Source organism: Triturus cristatus, chromosome 9, assembly GCF_964204655.1.
Source record: "Triturus cristatus chromosome 9, aTriCri1.1, whole genome shotgun sequence".
In the NCBI taxonomy this organism is placed as follows: domain Eukaryota; kingdom Metazoa; phylum Chordata; class Amphibia; order Caudata; family Salamandridae; genus Triturus; species Triturus cristatus.
Window position 1 is genome coordinate 1,227,614,460 of NC_140592.1, and position 16,751 is coordinate 1,227,631,210.

A 16,751-nucleotide genomic window follows, 5' to 3' on the forward strand; every position below is an offset into this window, starting at 1 on the left:
AATAAGGTGCGTTTTCCTATTAAGATTTACTTTTAGACATTAGCATGGATCATGGGGGATTAACCTTTGGTTTTTAAGGATTACTGATAGACGAAGAGGCCTAGTGTACAGTTCTTGATGCCATGATAGAGTAGTCACTCTGGATAGCAAGCCTCTTGGATCTACACGTGTGAGATGCTTCCAGCACACTGTGCATCAAACACACAGGCTGCCTATTAGGACCAATGAGGTGGTTTGCCAAAGAGCTGATTGGTCTGAAAGTGTGGTAGCGGGGAGCAGTTTATCAGCCTCTTCTGTAAAGAGTGTGCTGTACAATTTACACATTTGTCTCCAGGCCTGTCTGTCTCTCATCACCTAGAAGGACTAAGAACTGTTGCCATGATGACAGTATCAAAGCAACCATGGCATCGGGTATACACGGAAGAAGATGTTGGGTATGAACAGAAAGGAACATATTCAGGGTTGCTACTTTATATTGTAATGCCAGTTAAGGGTCAAGACTCTGTTTTATTGCTTGTTTTACACACGAAACTCTGTATATTGCCTAAAAACCTTTTTTCTCCTTGAAGCTCCATATCATGTCTGTACTCAACTGCCAAGTTTAAGATGTATCATTGTGGAGTTAAATATACAACTGTATCAAAACATGCTGCTCTTTATATCATAAATGGAATGTGCTACCCCCAACTCCCCCCGCCCAGTTTTAATGGGGTCTTCCAAGCTTGGATGACAAGAGCGAGAGGACTGTCCTTGTGAGGCTTACTCGGGATGGGCTCTTCCTCCTCAGCAGGGTCTTTCTCTTCAGTCATGGGTCGGCCCTTGATTTTGTATATCAGCGACCGCAGCCGCCCAGACCATGAGGTATCTTCCTCCTCTTCCTCTTCCTCCTCCAATGGAATGCCTGAAAGAAGACCACAATGCCATTCAAGTAAAAACAACACTGTTGCTTCCGCCCATGCATCATGTAGCTTTGAAACAGGACTGGCCAAGGGGCATGTATTAAACATTAAGGCCCTTAGTATGAATCAGGCGGAGCTGAGTTACCCCCTGGAATTCCCCTCTGCCTGATTCCTAGAGGGTTGTTTTTTTTCACACATGGTTTGTCCCGCTGTGGGAAAACCAGACTCAAATTGACCCTGCTGTACTTACGCACTGTAAAATCGCATGTGGCTTACAGCCAAGCATCAATCCCAAATTTTCTTTTGACGGCTGAGAATACAATCCTCCCCCTGCCAGAAAAAACCTTTCCTCCCTTACTACCCCCACCCCGGCTTACAACCAACCCAGAGGTCCATGCATACATTTACAATCTGCTCAGAGATGATGGTAAATGAATGTGTTAAACCCCACAGGACTAGCAATCCTGTGTGTTTTTATAACCGGAAAAACAGGTTCCAAACTTTCATTCCTCATTTCTTCGGGTTTAACTTCTAAATACGTGGCACCGGGTGGAATTACCGCATGGGAACGGTAAACTTATCCCTTCAGTACCATGCAACTCGAAATGATGAACTGAGGACCTTGTTACGAGTGAGAAAGAATCACATTAACACATTCGTCCAAGTGTTCATTTTGTTCTCCCTGATTATTTATTGTTAGGTTTTTTTCACACCCTGTTTTTCCGGGACCGGAAGAACATGACTAGCTTTTTTTAACCAGCAAAACCGGCCAGAAAAATGTCATGAGATTTTGAGTGCACCAGCAGCCAAGTGCCATTCCTGTTTTTTCCTGAAAGAAAAAATATTTCCTCTTCCCTCTACTACTTCGCCCACTTCCCTCATCCTCACCTTAGAGGGCCTGCAGCCTACATTTCATTTTCCATCTGCTCAAAGCAAATGGTACATAAATGCATGAAATCTCCACAGAATTGGAAATTCTGTGTGGTTTTACATCCAGTGTGGTAAATCTGTATGCAAATTTACCATGTGGTAAATCCGCCCTAGCCAAGTCTCATGCAATTTTTCCAGCTGGTTTTGCCAGCTAAATCTTGTCAAGTTCTTCCCCAGCTTGAAAAACAAGGTGTGTGGGAACCGAACTACTAATAATCAGATGGGGCGCAATGAAGGCATGCGTTAATTTCATTCTGTCTGGCTTGTAACAGGGCTCTAACTCGGAGATGCGTCAGGGCAAAAGCACAACCGCTGCAATGCCATATGCACATTGTGACACAAAATAGGGTGCGTATGTGGAGTATATTCAGTGGCAGATAGCATAATATTCATTGTAATTCAGAGGTGTGTGATAGGACAGACACAATGCTTATAACAAGTTCACTTAAGAACTATACAGGCAATACATATGACATAATATGATCCCGTATTCCCACTCTCATAGCTCCTCTTCCCACATTCTTGTCCTTTCCATCCCAGGTCCCTTGGCGCCATCACCTTTCCTCTCATGTCATCATTCCCTATTCTGTTTGTCTACCGGACCCTGAAGTGACTTCAGGGCAGCGTAAGTACTATGGAAGGAGATAAAATAGTATGACATGAATACTATAGGATTATCTATTCTACTGGGGCATATAGTGCATCTGCCAGAATGTTTCAAATGTTAGTTTATGATGGAGTTCAGGCATTTTACACTGGACTTGAGTGTTGGGGTGCTTGACCAAGAAGCGGTCTGTCATGCAACACAACATGTAGTAATTTCATTCACGCTAGAACAATTGCATTGTGTAACACCTGGCTGTGACTGATGACAACAGGAGTGGAATGTATGAGGAAAGATAAAGTTACTTACCTTCAGTAATATTATTTCTGGTGGATACTTTATTCCCCACCTTTTAAATATTGCATGCGATAGACTGGATCTGGAAACTCTTCATAGCTCCTCTATGCTGGTAAGTGGCTCTAGATCCGTTTGAGTTATTAGAGTGAGTAGGCACATCTATAATGCTTCAGTGAAGTATGTAGAGGACTTACTGTATTATATACTATAGGTGAAAACTGCTCCAAAGTACTATTTTCCCACAGTTATGCCTAGAGACGAGTGTGACACCCATATTATAGTCAACCAGGAGCCTAAATGTAGACCTGACATGACATATCTGCACTCCTTATGGTATCTCAAGATTTATCAATTTTCTATGACACAGTTTCTGATTACATTCAGGCCCTTAAATCATTCCACAGAGCCAAATTAATTACTCTGCTATCTGGAGGATCAAATGCCACCTCACATACTAGGGCAAGTTTGCCAGTAAATAGGTCTGCTCCCGGGAAAGGAAAGGGTGGGAAATGAAACCTGCTTGTGCTAACTATTTTCACACTTCACCTGGGAAGGCTCAATACCTCAGAAACAAAGGTGGGTAGCCAGACCTCTGGAGCCAGTCAGAGGGTGGCTGCTCTTAAAAGTTTTGAAGAGAAGCAACCAGCAAGCTCTGTCAGTTAGAGGCAGAGATTCAGCTCTCAGAGAATACAACAGACTGCTTGATGGCACAATCTTGGAAATTCCCAACATGCAGTGCAGGAGGTTTGGGGCAGGAGTGGAGTGATGATGTGTTACCGTAATATTGGGTAGAGGTGCTAAGCTTTTAGAAAACTGTTCACTCCCACTTAAACACCCCTGCATGAGGGAGGAACCTTTGAGAACAGTCTGGATCTGGGGGAAGCGATGTCAGAGGAATGCCCAAATGGAGGAGGGAGAAACACCTGACCCACTGCAAAGATGGACTCACTGACGTCTCTTTTCGGTTCGCATCCAGGGACTAGGGCTTGTTTCTTGAAGGCTAATGGTGCTGGACCCCCTGCACCATCTGGGGGACAGTGAAGGAACTGACCTACTGTGGGTACTTGGATGGTTCCCCTGGATCTTATGTGGACTGGTCCTGTAGGAACATAACCTCCATATACATGGAGGCCTAGACTTCCACTGACCCAGGTTTTCTGCAAGTGGACAAGAAAGACTGCGGGGCATAGTGGGTGCAAGCAGGTAGAGGACTTTGCCTTGCTACTGTTTAGGAAGGCCCCAGGCCCAGAACAGGTGTCAGGCGCCCAGACATGGGACAGGTCCTCTGTGAGGAGGAAGAGCAGTGAAAATCTGTCTCCCCATGAATTGTAAAATTTAGAGGCCAGGAGGCCTGAAGAAAAACACTCCTGGCTGGTGTGCAGCACCAGTAGCAAAACAACTTTCCCTGTGCAGTGAATCATTACAGGCATTATTATCATTGCAAGACTGTGATATCCTTAGTGATTTGAGTGGGATTGTATTGGTTTATTATGACATTTTTCTGGTTTTATTAATGTGGTGACACCCTGACATATTTTATCCAAAAGGAGGGACTGAGAGCTGGGTTATGAGGTCCTGCACACAAGCTCCCAATAGAGACTGGTGTTTAAAGAAGGTGTGCAGTTCCTATGTGATTGGGGGGAGGGGAGGGGATTGGGAGGAAAAGAGGGTGAATGGGAAAGACAGGTCTCTCTTCGTGATGCCCTCACACACCCCGAGAGGTGTCATGCTTCATCATAGGGCTGTGCCCTTTGTCATGCCGGCGCTGCAATGCCTGTCGGGCTCCCAAAACCGGGGCTCTTTGTCTGGGATTTTTTGAAGAGGAAGCCGTTGGGTGCGTGCGGGTGTGGGGCAGGGTAGTGCACGGTGAGATACAATAAAATAGGTATAGAGCAGTCCTCTACAGTCAAGTTTTAATGAAAAGGTAGCTCTAGCCTAGATAAAAACAAGAATGGGCCCCTGTGAGGATGATAATGTTCCTAAGGGGCAGTCTAAGTGTATAAGGTCAACATGTTTCGTGCCTATACTTGCCCCTAACGGGTCAATTGGCACTTCTTCAGGACCGTGGTAAAGAACAGTGGATGCGTGCACTACCGCCTGGTATTCAATTAATGGATGTGAATTACCAGGGGCAGTGGAGACCCTAGTTGACGTTAACTGGGGAATAGGTAGACCCCTAATAAAAACGTTACGGGCCGACGGGGGTGGCCGGAGCACGTTGTTACTCTGGTGGTAGGTTCGTAGAAGCAACTTGCCGTGATCCTAACCCAGCTCCAGGGCCCCTTAATTGAATACCAGGTGGTAGTGCACGCATCCACTGATCTTATTCAAGCCACCAAACCTAAAACAAAGATAGCTTAGTAGCAGATACTATTCAAGGAAGCATGCAACAAGACATCAACAAGCCTATTCCACTCATGCCTATCCAAAACTAAAATCAAATTCCACAAATACACAGCCCCCTAATATCCAACCCAGAAACCTTAATTATTGATAAATACCAAAGTGCGAGACTGAGCCTAAGTAAAACTGACCTCCTCTTTTTTTTTTACCAAGGGCCAAAACAATATGCTTTTTCTTCTTAGTCTAAAAGAACACAAAATCATTTATTGGCAAAAAGCCTACTACCTCAGGTTACTATAATCAAGAAAGTGATTTACCCATCAGCCTGTACGAAAATGGGAAGGTCATGATCCAATCCTTACAGCAACCTCCATATCACAATCTCATTCTTTGATACAATAAAGACCTGCAAAGCTCCAAACATGGCTGGGCACATTTATACTGACACAATGTCTACCATCTCTACTCACTATTACACTTTTAGCTCATTTCCCCTCCTTCCACCGCAGTCACTGAAACCAAGAAAGCAGAATGTCTGTATAAATCGGAGTACTTGGGACAATAACTAGGAACATAGCTACTTGTAAACTGACACATAAGTCGGAGTACTTGGGACAAGAACTAGGAACATAGCTACTTGTAAACTGACACAGGTCAGAATACTGTCAAGCAAGCAACTTACAGCTATCTCAGTAGCTATTATCACCCCTTCATAAAAACCTCTCCCACTTTCAAAACAACAGCACACAGGCTCTTCACATAAGTATTCTGCCACCCATAGGTATAAGCAACAAGAGGATGGATGAAATGCTTGAATTAATCTCAGCCACTGACAGTCGCTTGGGGCCGCATCCCATTCCATCGTATTTCGCCCACCATACCATCTCAGCTTGGACCCAGCCATATGCAAATCAGTCTTGACCCAGCTCCAATAGGAACAGACCAGGTCCTCCCTATAACGGGGAACAACCTTTACAACGCAACTTTTACAACGCCTGCACTTACAACGCATTTTTTACAACGCACAATCCATTACAACGCATGACATTACAACGCATGAAACTACAACGCATTTTTAAAAACTACCTTTGCAACGCATTCCATTACAACGCATACTACCATTACAACGCATACCGTGCGTTGTAACGACATACATCCCCCTATAACAGACACAAATAATCCACGTCCGGTTTCGCCTTCATTGGGGCTCTTCAGTCAGGTGTAGCTTGGCTCCAGTGACACAGTGAGTACAGAACCCATGGCTGGGCATACCAGTCACACTTGGGGTGGCAACTGCAACAACAACAAGGTGCTGGATGGAATGTTTGAATTAATCTCCGCCACTGGTAACTGCTCAGTCTGCACTCCAGTCTATAATTTTTTCCCACTATGCTGAAACCGGTCCTAGACTGCTTGTCTTCCAGTTTAGAGAGGACCTGGCCTGGCAGTTCAAGCTGGATTTTCCCACTGGCACAAGATCATGACTGATTCACATATGGCTAGGTCCAAATTGAGTTGGCAGGGTGTGCAAAATTGACTGGGATGTGGCCTCGAGTGATTACCAGAGGCTGAGATTAATTTAAGCATTCTTCCATAATTTTTTGTATACATTAGTTTGTCACCCTGGTAAGGGTCCCATGCACACTGTGTCACTGGGACCAAGCTATACTTGACTGACGAGGCCTAACCTGGGCAAACCTGGTCCTAGGTTACTTGTGTTCCAGTTCAGGGACGACCTGACCTGAAAGTACAGGCTGGGCTGTTCTCATTGGAGCAGGATCAAAACTGATTTGCTTATTGTAAGTGGCGGCTGCCACATACATAAGGTAGCGGGGCGGGGGAGAGGGATGCGTGCGAGGGGAAGTGCGGGAGGAGTATAATAAAAAAGAAAAAACGTACCTTAAGTTGCCGGCCGCGTTCCGCCGGGAGTTTCGTCTTCCATGTCCCAGCAGGCACTGGAGCTGCATCAGACTACCTGTCCAATCCCGCGCTGCATAGCAAGGATTGGCCTCAGGTGGCTCAAAAGACGCTCCGCTCCGGTCAGGTAAGGGAGTCTGGAGTTTATCCAGCATGGCTGCTCAATGCAGCCGGGATGGAGAAACCTAATGCGCATGTGTATTTTGGTCAGTCTGAGACAGCCGGCCAAACACATACGCGCACTTAGAGAGTCCTCCTACCTCCTCCCATGCCCCAGCCCCACACCTTCCGGCACACGCTGGCTGAGCCAGCTGCTTCAGATAAAATGATAATCAAGTATGGTTTTGTTTTTTTAGCTGCTGGCTCTGCCAGTGGGGCAACACTTCTCCGCCATTGAGGAGGAGCCGCCCCTGCTTATGGATGAGTCCAAACTGATGTGGCACGGTATGCAAAATAAGGATGGGCTGAGATGCGTCCCCAAGCGACTATCAGTGGCTGAAATTAATTCAAGCATTCCATCCATCACTTTTTTGTATACTTTAGTTTATCACACATAGATATGACTCATATGAGATATTAGATTACTAACCTCATACTACATTACAGCCATGTACAGAACACAAATCTCCATTCCACTCCTCAAGATAGAATGTTTAACTTCAAAAGTATAATTACCACATGATATGATGCAAAGTCTGAAATCCAGTCTCTCTCTCTCTCTCTCTCTCTCTCTCTCTCTCTCTCTCTCTCTCTCTCTCTCTCTCTCTCTCTCTCTCTCTCTCTCTCTCTCTCTCTCTCTCCCTCTCTCTCTCTCTCATAAACACCTTGCTCTCAGGGAATACTTTCCTGATCCCCACTCCCTGTCACAAGTTACCTGACACACCTACCTTAGCACCGTCTGTGCGCATTTGTTCTTGTCTGAATTTGCCTGTGTAAAATCACACCTACTGCTGTTGCCAAATCTTCTTTTTACCGAAGAGGGTAATTCTCAGCATAAATGTTTAAAGACCACTGCTGTAGACCTTCATGAATAGCTTTTTCTTGCCCTGTCCTTCAGGACACAGGTGCTGAGAACTGAGTCAGGCAAAGAGGGTACTCTTCCACCAACTCCCAGTTCACTCACTCTATTTAGAGTGCAGCGAACCATCAGTTTCCGCTGGCAGAGCCCCCACTGGCTCTGCCATTTGAAACCATAGACTGACCGCCCCAAGGACACCGGGCCTTTGATCTAAGTATCTATGTCTATCCAATATGTTTAGGGTGCATGTTCTGACATACTTTTTACTTGTATGGGACCGCCAGACACATCCTGGTCCTGAAAAGGAAAGCAAAATAAAATCTCCCCCCCCCCCCCCCAAGTGATGGGAGAAAACTCTTAGTATTCAGGGACATTTACTTTTCTCTTTTCCAAAAACAAACTCCCACTTTTGGTGAGCGGCCAAATTAAACAAGGTGGCCAGCCACTCAGTAAAGCTTTTGTGCCTTGAGAGGAGATGTAAAGGTAGTGGATACTCTGAACGCACATAGATTTCTCTCTGCCTGGCAGAGATATCTTAATATGGCAGTTGGACTTATGCAAGGGCAGCGGAGTATATTGTTCTTCTGTCCTGTTGGACTGACAGACTGACAGCAAAACTCTCAATGAGCCCCAAAGTATTTTTTACCACTATTGCAGTACATTCTGTAATTCACCTGGTGGCAGCAGAGTTGTATGTACACCACTCACAGTCCCTAGATGACATGTTTGTGAAATGCATGAAGAAGTAACAGTTAAGAGGTCACAATCATCACCTGAGCTGCAAAACTCCAGTAATGTGACTTTCTAATAACTCTCACTCATCTCTGGTCTGGCTCCTTCTGCATTTTCATCATCCAGGTGTTTCCTAGCAATTGAGGGAATGGCTAGAACCCAGGTATTAGACATAGGGCCTGTCTGAACCCTTGCCTTTGTGCTTTAACTTAGTAGATTTTATTTGGCCTTCTTCTCTGCCTATACACTCGAAGTGACAGTGTGCTATCTTGGTGATTTGGACTGAATGTTCCATCTAGCACCCCTATATATTTACCATCACCAAGTACGTACTGGGTGCCAGTAGAGGCTGGTGATAAAACCACATTTATTCTTGGGGACCAGGAAAACATTTCAACTTCCAAGTACAATATGACAAGGAAGTGTCAGTCAATGTTTTGATTTCATTTTTTAATATCGCTTACAGACAGTCTGTGTTGAAGATAAAATGAGTTACTTACATTTAACTCCAATGCTCCAGCATTGGTACCCTTTATATAATCAAATCATTTTCCATCGTCAGGCGAGGAATCCCAGTAAATTTAAACATCAGTAAACAGCGTTAAAATGGCCAGAGGCATCAACAACAGTTTAAGAGCACACCGGCCTCATTTGAAATAACCAAAACTTCAGCCAATGAGGTGGAAGTGCTAATATGTATTATGATTTTTTGCAAGATAAGAGTGGACATGGTATTTTCTCTTCTTCTACACCTTGATATTGCTGCCAGATGTGTTCATATTGACGAGTTTTTAGACTGTTCTTTGCATGGTTCAGCAGCATTTGGTGGGGTTTATAGAGACTTGGTGAAATCCTTTGTCTTTGCAACATTATACATCTTTGTGGTTGCTAGACCCCAAGCCTGGGCCAGGATGTTCCTGAATTCTGCTGGCAGAATACTGGTGTAGAGCATCTTTATTGGCTCTGGCCAGAGGCCTCTGGGCTACAGTTCCTGCATGTCAGATCCCCCAGGCCTTCCATGGATGCATCCATCGTTAGCACTACTCGGTCTGATGAAGAATGGGAGGACAACATTCAGATTTGTGGGGAAGCTCCACCATAACAGTGCCTGTTACAGCTAATTTGTGATCTGGACCATGTCATCACATAAGCCATCCATTTGATTTCACTGACTGTACAGATCTTTGCTTGCCGTCAGAACGAAAAGTTTTAGTCCTCAGTCATTCCTGCCCCTTATAGCAGATGCTCCTGGGGAGCCCAGATTGGTTTCACACCGATGATGAAGGCCGGTGTTTGTGCTCCCTCCTGGATGATTGCCTTGGCAACCTCTCCCTAGTCTTGAGAGATGAGGTAGATCAGCAGCGAGGTGCCTTCTGACCATCCAAAATCTAGCTCTAGTAAGGGTATGAATCTTGTGGTTTTGCGTGGCTGTTCCATGAAGTCGTAACCATTTGTGCTCCATTGAAGCCATCTGGGGTCTGAATCTCTTAGCCATCCTTTCCATCAGAATAAAAAAGCGTACTATGTTATTCAGAGGGGATTTTGGGTGAACAAGTGATTTGTCCCCCCTCATTCGGCGAGATGTCGTGGTCCCACTCATCACTGCCTTCGTGGTCTCCTTATTAAATTTATCTTCTTCCAAATCAGAATACTGGTTGGAGCCCAATGAGTCTTCGCCCAAGGTGGGACCAAAGGGAGTGTGACAGCTTTGAGAGATGTCTCAAATAGCAGGAGACAAAGGAGGTGGAGGCAGAGGTAGTGTAGGCATGTAAGCAGCCAAGGACGGGGCAGACGTAGGCTGCCCAGCAGTCTGTTGAGGAAACAATATTTGAAAGGGATCCATCATCAGCTGCAATTTTGTCAAAAATGCATAAGGCCCCTGCATAACTTCTGGTTGCTTGCAGTACAGGCAAGGTCCATAACACTGAAGAGAGCTGTCACCTGAAAAGGTCTGTGGTTGACATTCATAGTTCTGGTATACTTCCTCTTCATCTAAGACCTCTTCCTCAAACTCAGGGACATAAAACACATTCTGTTGCGTAGGACCGTATGCTACCTCAGAGGCAATATCTGGTTGCTTACATCTGTCTCTAGCACAGAGTCAACAATCTAGATGAGTGGACTTGCCGTCTCCTTCATTGGTGAAAAGCAAACTGACGTTAATAATCAATCGGCGACGGTGTCATCAATAGGACTGTCGTTGACGAGGTAGTAGTCATAATTTCTGGGCTTGCCGTTGGCGGTGAAAGATAGCTCATCGCCAATTACATCATCTTCGACAACAGAAGGAAAGACATAAGGTGCTTGCTGACGGTGTTGTTGTTAACAATCAACATGTTGCCGAAGGAGCAGTTCTTCAACGAGGGCTTGGTCTTTGATGAGACTGCTGTTGGCGAAGATCCCCTTCATGGGGGTTGAAGAGGTCTATTCAAAAGGTCTCAATGGGAATGTTATCAGGGACGTTTTCTTTGTCATAAACGAAGATGACTGAAATTTCTGAGGTAAGGTCAACAGCCAGGGTGTCAAGGGAGCTGGATTATCGCAATGTTTTTTGTGCACATTGTTGTTCACACTTCTGAGAAAGTTTTCTTGAGTAAAGTCCATTTTTCCTGTCAAAAGGTGGCTGCAAGGACTTAGGTACGTAAGCCCAGATTTGGAAACTCTGTTTACTTTTACGTGCTACCTTTGTGGAAGTGCATAGTGTACAGCAGAGCTTGTCTCAACACCTCCCATACACATGATATGCGATAGAAATCTGTGCTCTGGTAGCCCCTAGAAGGAGTAGGAGAGCTTAGGACTTCCACCTCCTTCGCTCAAGTTTGGGTTGTTTCAAACAAGGTGGAAGTGCTACTAAGCAAACTCTGTTGTTGAGGCCTATGGCTATTTTAACACTTTTTACAGCTACTTAAAGTTACCAGGGATTCCTAGTCTGACGAAGGGGAAAGATTCAAGCATGTAAATACATGAACAATCCAGTGCCGAAGAACTATTGGGGACAATACCAACACTTAAGTGGGATTTGAGAGAGCCCATTGCTTAACGGTGTTTGGCCTTCTTGTCACTCTCATTTGCTTCATTTGCTTGCTCCTTTATCAATGGCTTTCCTTCCCTCTTCTGGTACATAGCCTCTGTTCCATTATTTATAATGGGCGACGTGCATCCTTCTACAGCTCACATTGAAGTAACTACTTTTTCCTTTAGCATTCAATTAGACTGCATGTGCTTCCATATTCTCTACCCTATGTCCTGCTTTTCCCTTCACTTCCCTGCCATCCCATATGATTTTTGGCAATAAACAAAATTGACAAAAATCATTTCCAAAGCCAATAGGTCTGCATTGGCATCTAAACGGCGAGACCTCTAGAATTTGACAATGCTTATTACTTAAAATCTTCCCATCTCATTTGCCACTTCTGAAAAAGTGAGACATATTTGCTGTAGTGGTCGCCCTCCCACACCTGCCTGAGATAGCACCCATTGGCTGATGCTTTCAGTTGGTGGCTCATCAATGGGGGGCTATGCATGCACTTCTCTTCGCACTCCAGCCCTGCTGTGCCTTTTCGTTTACAATTCCTGAAGCTGCTATCTGTATCCCAGAATGCGTACGTCCCAGTGTGCCAGCTCGCTTGTGGCATCCATGCCTCATCTCGAATCAGTACAAACGCTGCGTTACTAGGCGCTTTCAGCACCTTGCATGATTGGTTAAAGATGGCATCCTGAGGCATGACCTGGCAGAGCTCTGCACCACACTGAATGGTGGTGAATGATCACTCAGATGCTGTGGTAGTGTTGGTGACTTGTGTGACCAGTCGCACTAGACCAGTCAGTTACAGATTTTGCTGTGCCACTGAGTGAATGACTGGCGTCTCTCTCCGACACACACACATTTCTTTCTTTGCTTTTGCCATCTCTGTCCCAACTCTGTCTGCACCTTTTCTCTGGTCTAGTTCCATAAAGTTGTGCCAATCTATGCTCAGTATTGAAAGTAAAAAGAATGACTATATATCAAGGGCACAGCGTGCTCGAAACACGTCAAAGAGGGAAAGAACAATAAACATTTTCCTGCCTCAGCCGTTTGGGTCCGTCCCTCTGTTTTCGCCACGAAGGAAGTTTGGAGAGTTTGCTTTGAATATATATATAAATAAATATATATATATATATATATATATATATATATATATATATATATATATATATATATATTCCCACGTTGTTGGCTCGTTTTCGTCAGAGAAGGTTGCGCTCTCCCCAGTGCGGTATCCTACGGTCGAGCCCAGACCGTTACAATGTATCCAAAATCTCTTTAAACAAAGAGGAAGCAGGGTCGCACTCCGCAGTTGTAAGAGATATTATTTTATTTTGGCCCAAATCCTTTGTGCAATCAATCCATAAACAAAGCAACGCGTTTCGGTCTTGCCACAAGACCTTGCTCACGACACTGTGGCGTGGTTCACGTTTACAATAAATAACGATTATTTTTTGAAAAAAACCCCCAAGGCATTTCCTGTCATGTGACTATGCTCAGCATTGTGGGACTTGTAGTCATCAACCCCCTTCAACATAAAAGTTAAACATTTATCCACATGTTTTAGTAACATTCAAACAAAAATAATTCCTCCGCGACTGTATGCGGTTATTTTCGTAAACCCATGCTGCCACAGTCCATATTTGTGAAAAATAAGCATTTGTAAATTAGAATATGAGGTGCCCAAATAACTTGTAAAAATAAAATGATCAAGGCATGATATTTAACCTGTTGTTCTAGTATAAATTCTCATCAATAATGCCCCTCCAGTGGGGTGTGACCTTCAAATTTTATGAACATGCCTCTAAATGTTCATCTGCTAACCTGGGTACCTCTATAAGTTCAAGTTAAAAAATAGGTAAGCTAAGAGAAAATGGGAGTGAAAACAAATAGTAATCGACATGAATCATTCTATATTCCCCAAGTACCAAGCTATCGAAAAAACCCCCACCACACAGGTTTCCAAAGTATTCCAAAATTTCTCCTTATGCTCAAAAGTTCGTATCACACAATTCAGAGGTGGCTATATAATTCCTCACTTTGGTTCAGTCCATGTGGGGTCAGTGTCCTGAATTTAATGATGAAACGAGATTCCTTTTGCCGTAATGTTTTTTCTCTGTTCCCACCTCTGATTGTCAATGGTATGGTTTCAATCCCATAAAATTTTAGGAGCTTCCAATTGTTCGTGTGTGATTGGTTCATGTGTTTTGCCACTGCATTAGATACGTCCTTGTTTGTTACTGCTCGTGTGTGTTCCAAAATTCGTTTTTTTAGTTCACAAGTGGTACTGCCTATGTATTTCATTTTACACGGGCACTCAATGATGTAAATGGTGAATTCACTTTTACACGATATGAGCTGCTTTATTTGCCATTTGAATCCATTCGCTAGGCATACTTCTTTGGTTGGTTTGGCAATTTCACACACTTTGCATTTTTGACATTTTATGAACCCTGTTGTTTTTAGCCAATGGGTGTCCTTTCTCACATGATAATGACTGTTAACCAGTCGATCTTTGAGGTTACGAGCTCTACGATATGTGATCATTGGATGGGTACCCACAATTTCTTTTACTGTTTCATCCATTTGCAAGATTTTCCAATTTTTCCTTAATATGCTGCTGATTTGTTGGGCATCATTTGTGAAGTCTGAAATCATTCTGATTGGTTCCTTGCCCAATGCCAGCTCTTGCTTAGGTATCAAACAGTCTGCACGTGGTTTTTCATCTGCTCGTTTCCAACATTTTTTTATCAATGTTTTATCATATTTTCTCAACTCGAATCGTTTTGCTGTCATGCGACTCTGATTTATCCATTCATCATACTCAGTACATATTCTGCGCAATCTCAAAAATTCCCCGTAGGGTATACTTGCAATCAGTGAAGGTTGATGGAAGCTGGTTGCTTCTAATGTTGCATTTGTTGCTGTAATTTTTCGGTGTACAGTAGTTTGAATTTGGCCATTTTTTATGTAGATGTCAGTGTCTAAAAAAGTTATTTTCTCCTTGCTGATCTCAAAGGTGAATTTCAGTTTGGCCGTACTTGAATTTAGAATTTGAAAATATTCTGCAAAATCTGCTTTGCTCCCATCCCAAATGATTAGTAAATCGTCTATAAAACGATTCCACATGACGATTTTGTTGACATGTTTATCATTTTGTGGGTGCCAGGCTATTTCTTTCTCCCACCAGCCCATTACTAGGCAGGCATAGCTTGGGCTGAAGGAAAATCCCATCGCCGTACCCATGTTCTGGCGATAGATCTCCTCCCCAAAAACAAAGATATTTTGCGTCAAGCATATTGAAATCATTTCCAATAACATGATGTTATGATCATTGTAATGAATGTTTCTCTCTTTCAAAAAGTATTCACATGCTTTTAAACCCATTTCATTTTCAATGTTCGTGTAAAGGGCTGTGACATCCATAGTAATCAGATGATAACTGTCTTGCCAGTGGGTGTTTTGTAGGTTGATTAAAAAATTTGTTGTGTCCTTAATGTAAGAATTTAGATTGCGGACAAATGGTGCCAAGAAAAAGTCAATATAATTGGCTAAAGGTTCCAGCAAGGTTCCTTTTGTTGATAAAATTGGTCTCCCAGGTGGTTTTTTGGAGTCCTTGTGCAGTTTTGGAAGGAAATAAATTGTTGCTATTGTGGGGAATTGAACAGTTAGGTATTTCACTTCGGCTTCATCCAGTAGTTTTTTCCGGGACCAGGACAAGATCTTTTGATCCAAATTTCTTTTGATTTCAACTGTAGGATTGTGTTTCAGTTTCTCATAATATACAATGTCCTTTAATTGGCGATGTGCTTCCATTGCATATGCATTGCGATCCCAGATCACTATGTTCCCGCCTTTGTCAGCGATTTTTATTTCGATTTGGTTGTCTTTCGCTAAACATTTAAGCGCTTCCCTTTCAGATTTGGATAAATTATCTCTATATCTTGATGTCTTCATTTTATGAAAATCCTGTACGACCGCTTCCTGAAATAGATCCACTTTATTTCCCGGAGCCAATTGAGGGTAATATTTAGATTTTGGCTTCTTCTTACTCAAGCCTGCTCCTAACTGGGTGCATGCTTCCTGTAGTGAGATGGTCTCATCCTCATTTTCCACATTGAGGTTTAATAAGGTCACGTAGCTTTCAGAGTCTTTTACTGCTAGAGTGGACACTGTTCTTTCCATTTCTGGCTCTTGTGTATTCCAGGTATTTAAATTTTCATGAAAGATTTTTGCCAATTTGATTTTTCTGATATATTTGTAAAAGTCGATCCTTAATTGTGAAATATCAGTTGATTGTGTAGGGCAAAAATTTATGCCACGTTTTAGAAGGGATATCTCTGCGTCCGTGATTTGTCTTTGAGATAAGTTCACTACTTGTAATTCGTCTGCAGGGATCGAGATGTTTAGTAATTCTTTCTCTGTCTCATGCTCCTTGTTTGGGCCCCTATCTTTTCTGTTGTTTCGCTTACTTCTCTTGTTTCTTCTCTTTGGTTTCTGGGTTTCCAAATTCGGCCTCGTCCTCTGCCTCTGTAACTTTGCTGGGTTGTACGATTTTGCTCCCATTGCCTCTGTTGAAGTACGAGGCGTATATCCCCTAAAAAAGACAATTTTGCCGGATCCACTGGTCCTTCTACTTCCACATCGCTTGCCTTCGTTGATGTTAATGAAGACAAACTGCTTGTGGCCCCCATTCCATCTGAAGATCTGTTAAGTTGTTTGAAAAAATCAAATTTCCTAGCAAAAGTAAATATGTGTCCATCTGAATAGTCATTTTTGTCACGAACGAATTTGGTCTGTTTTCGTTTCCTAATCATTTCTTCGTGTCTTTCAATTTGACTTTCCAATTCCACTTTGAACTGCAACAACTCCGGGGTTAACTTCAAAGTTTGTAATTCCTTTTCCATTTCGCATAGTTGTTCCTTGATTTTTATCAGACTGATTTCCAAGTGTTTTATCAGTATATTCATTAGACCCAGTGATGCG

At 43.4% G+C, this 16,751-nt stretch overlaps 1 protein-coding gene across 4 annotated transcripts in view; it reads right to left on the reverse strand.

Annotated features, from left to right (window-relative positions):
• The window catches only part of RYR3 (ryanodine receptor 3), a 2,047,168-nt gene that overhangs the window by 1,061,148 nt on the left and 969,269 nt on the right, over positions 1-16,751 (reverse strand). For all 4 annotated transcript variants that reach the window (XM_085627314.1, XM_085627313.1, XM_085627312.1 and 1 more), the window contains one exon: positions 764-901. In XM_085627314.1, the coding sequence (XP_085483440.1) occupies positions 764-901 (138 nt within the window). The remainder of the gene's footprint in view (positions 1-763; positions 902-16,751) is intronic.